The sequence below is a fragment of the Hordeum vulgare genome, chromosome 1H (assembly GCF_904849725.1).
Source record: "Hordeum vulgare subsp. vulgare chromosome 1H, MorexV3_pseudomolecules_assembly, whole genome shotgun sequence".
Taxonomy (NCBI): Eukaryota; Viridiplantae; Streptophyta; class Magnoliopsida; order Poales; family Poaceae; genus Hordeum; species Hordeum vulgare.
The window spans coordinates 501,539,343-501,542,610 of record NC_058518.1 but is presented as its reverse complement, the minus strand read 5'-3'; the positions used below and the strand labels follow the sequence as shown (position 1 = coordinate 501,542,610).

Below are 3,268 nucleotides of genomic sequence, written 5' to 3'. Positions count from 1 at the left end.
AAAAAAGAGTGGATTAGTAGTGAGTATAACCCAAGTTTCTTGGGAGGCAAGCTGCTGCCTCCCTTTGTTGAGCCGAGGAAAAAGCAGCAGCTGAAAAGTTTGATGGGAGGCTCCCTCGAAAGCTATGGAAAAAGAAGGCAGGCTCCGTGGGAGACACGCAACCGCCGCATATATATATATATATATAAAGATCGCCCACTCAAGCAGAAGCAGCTTATGAGAGCGCGGTGGATGGCGACCAAGGGATCACCACGTCGATCTCGCTGCAACTACACCCGCCGGCGCAAGAAGAGAGCGTCGCCGTCGACCCCGTCGGGTCCAACGGGCGTGCACCACCTCCCCGACCACCTCCTCGAGCTCGTGCTCCTGCGCGTGGGCACGCCCGTCGCCCTCCTCCGCGCGGCGTCCACCTGCAAGCGCTGGCGCCGCCTCATCTTCACGGACGACGAGGCGTTCCTGGCCCGGCTCCGCCGCTCCCTCGGCGCGGCCCGCGTCCCCGGCCACTACCACGTCGATGACGGGAACAACGGCCACGTCTTCGTGCCGGACACTGACTCCTCGGCCCTCGACAGGCGCCACTTCTCCCTCGACTTCCTCCCGGCCGTCCCCCGCGGCTCGCTGCCGTGGGAGCTCGCCGACAGCCGCGGCGGCCTCCTCCTCTTCCACAGGAGGGACGCTGTCTACCACCGGATGGGCAGTGTGTGGGAAGGGGACCCCGAGTACCTCCACTTCCCTGACATGGTCGTCTGCGACCCGCTCAACCGGAGGTGCCAGGGGATCCTCTACTGGGAGGCGATGTGGTCTTACCGCTGCCTCGGTCTCTTCCTGCTCGACGGCGCCGCCGCCGACGACGCGCCTGCGGGTGGTGGTAGCTCCATCGGCATGTCCAACTTTCGGGTGGTCGCCGTGATCTACGAATCCGATGTTTTCGAGGATGACCGTGGTGCCCCCCGCGCCTGCGTCTTCTCCTCCGGCGGCGACGGTGGATGGCGGCAGGAGAGCACGGCCGGCGGCGACGTCCCCGTCCCAGAGTACGCTTCGATCAGCTTCGCAGGTCGCGCCCGGTCGTCCCTCTTCTGGCGGATGGAGCACGAGGGCGCCGTGCTCGCCCTCGACGAGGCCGCCATCCAGTTCTCGCTCGTCACGCTCCCGTGTACCGTCGTGGGGACGCCGGAGGAATCTTCAGCCTTCCGGGTCATCGGCGGCGACGACGACGGCGCGGCGCGCGTCGTACGCGTGACGGCGAACAATGACCTGACGGTGTTTCGGCAGCTCCAGAGCAGCGGCGAGTGGGTGGTGGAGAAGCTCCTGAGGCTCCAGCAGGCGACCTGCGGGCTGCCGGGGCGCAAGGAGACGTATTTCGAGCGACCGGCAAAGCTTGTCGCGACGACTAGGAGGCACGTCCTCGTGACGCCGGAGGAGGAGACCTGGATATTCTCCGTCGACCTCGAGAGGCTGGAGGTGGACCGGGCGCATGAGAGGAACCGGTACGCCGGTGCGGCGTACCCATTCGAGCTGCCATGGCCACCGGCCGGCAGCGTAGCAGGATGAGTTTAACGGTTTAATTGCCTGCATCGTTCTTTATCATGTCAAAAATGATGAATGCATGAAAAGATTCGTGTCGAAAGACCCTCATATTCTTTTCGTTTCAAATTGTCCGTGAGACAAGCACAGTGATCGATGACATGGCCTTGCGATGCCGCATGTGGGCGTTTGACATCCCAATCCACCACTCCTTGATCGAGGGCGCGGCACAGTGATCGATGACATGGCCTTGCGATGGGTGAAGTCTGATTTAAACGCTGAGGTTGTAGAGGATGACACAAATGAACCCTGAGGTCAAAATCTCTGAAGTCCATACCCTGAATTTCACTGACCCCGGTTGTTTTTGACCTTAAGGTGTTTATAGAGAGAATTTGATGACGTGGCACTGGGATTGATGACTTTGACCAAATAAATGACTGCCATCTGATCACTCGGCGCGGGCCTCGTCGTGTTTCCTGCACCACAGCACGTTGCATGTTGGGAACGCCTCGGCCACCTCAGCTCCTGCCGACTCGCGATGAAGCTCGAGAAGCCGGCGGTGGTGGCGGAGCTGCGTGTCGGTGTGCGTGTAGGAGTAGTTGATGTAGTGGTGCAGGTAAATGATGGGGACGCCAAAACACCACTGCTTGCTACTTGCCGATCCTGGTGTACATTGCTGATCCTGGTGTACACGGCCGCTCGGACACACAGCCGCCACACGCTCGTTGCTCCATCCTGATTGTCTGCGTAGCCAAGAACCAGAGCGCAACGTACTGCAAGGCGGCGGAGCCCGTGGCAGAGATCACCACGCCGCTGCTACCCATTGTTCATCCATGGCGAAAAGCTCCATGGCCGCCGGCGAAATCGTGAAAAATACAGAGAGCAGTCGTCCCTTCGTACCTGAAGTTGTACAGTTCCCATGTTCCTGTTGAACATATGTATTTCCATTTTCCAAGGCCCGGTTTAGCAGCTCCAGCTGTAGGCAGCACAAAACTTGAATCTCTTCTTCTCACACACCATTGCTAGTTTGAGCTAGAGTTTTGAGAGCCCTAAGTTCTAACAGTTCATTCGTATCTGAACGAGGGGGGAAGCCATCAGCCATGTGCATGGCTCATTGGAGAAACACAGCTCATCACGGTCGACCAACAGAAGGATTTCGATGGTTAACCCTAATCCCGGCCTTCCCTGAGCCACACACGAATCCCTCTGTTTGGATATAGATTAAAGGTCATAAACGACCAGGATTGGTTAGGTCAGGGTATGGATTTCAGGGATTTAAACGTCAGACTTCATTTACGTCGGCCTCTACATCCTCAAGGTTTAAAGTAGATTTCACTCCTCCTTGATTGAGCGCGCGGCAACCTATGTGTGCATGTGGATCATGAATTGTGGTAGCCAATCCCTCCCCAACCCCCGGATGCTGAGAGTGTAGTGGCACTTGTACACGAGGTGCACCTTAGTCTCGTCTTCACGTTTGCAAAGAGGGCAATGTTGGAAATATGCACTAGAGGCAATAATAAAATGGTTATTATCATATTTCCTTGTTCATGATAATCGTCTATTGTTCATGCTATAATTGTATTAACAGGAAACAGTAATACATGTGTGAATAAATAGATCACAATGTGTCCCTAGCAAGCCTCTAGTTGGCTAGCTCCTTAGTCAATAGATGATCATGGTTTCCTGGTCATGGGCATTAGATGTCATTGATAACGGGATCACATCATTAGGAGAATGATGTGAT

General features: G+C 56.6%; 1 protein-coding gene across 1 annotated transcript; it reads left to right on the top strand.

Moving 5' to 3' along the window:
• Positions 1-211: 211 nt before the first annotated feature.
• On the top strand, positions 212-1,618 carry LOC123419838. The gene has a single exon (XM_045107226.1). The coding sequence runs from the start codon at positions 217-219 to the stop codon at positions 1,549-1,551; it is 1,335 nt and encodes a 444-aa protein (XP_044963161.1). The 5' UTR covers positions 212-216; the 3' UTR covers positions 1,552-1,618.
• The last annotated feature ends 1,650 nt before the right edge of the window (positions 1,619-3,268 follow it).

Bases quoted from the DNA above. Each gene is read 5' to 3' on its own strand.
- LOC123419838 (XM_045107226.1), top strand. From the start codon at position 217: ATGAGAGCGCGGTGGATGGCGACCAAGGGATCACCACGTCGATCTCGC.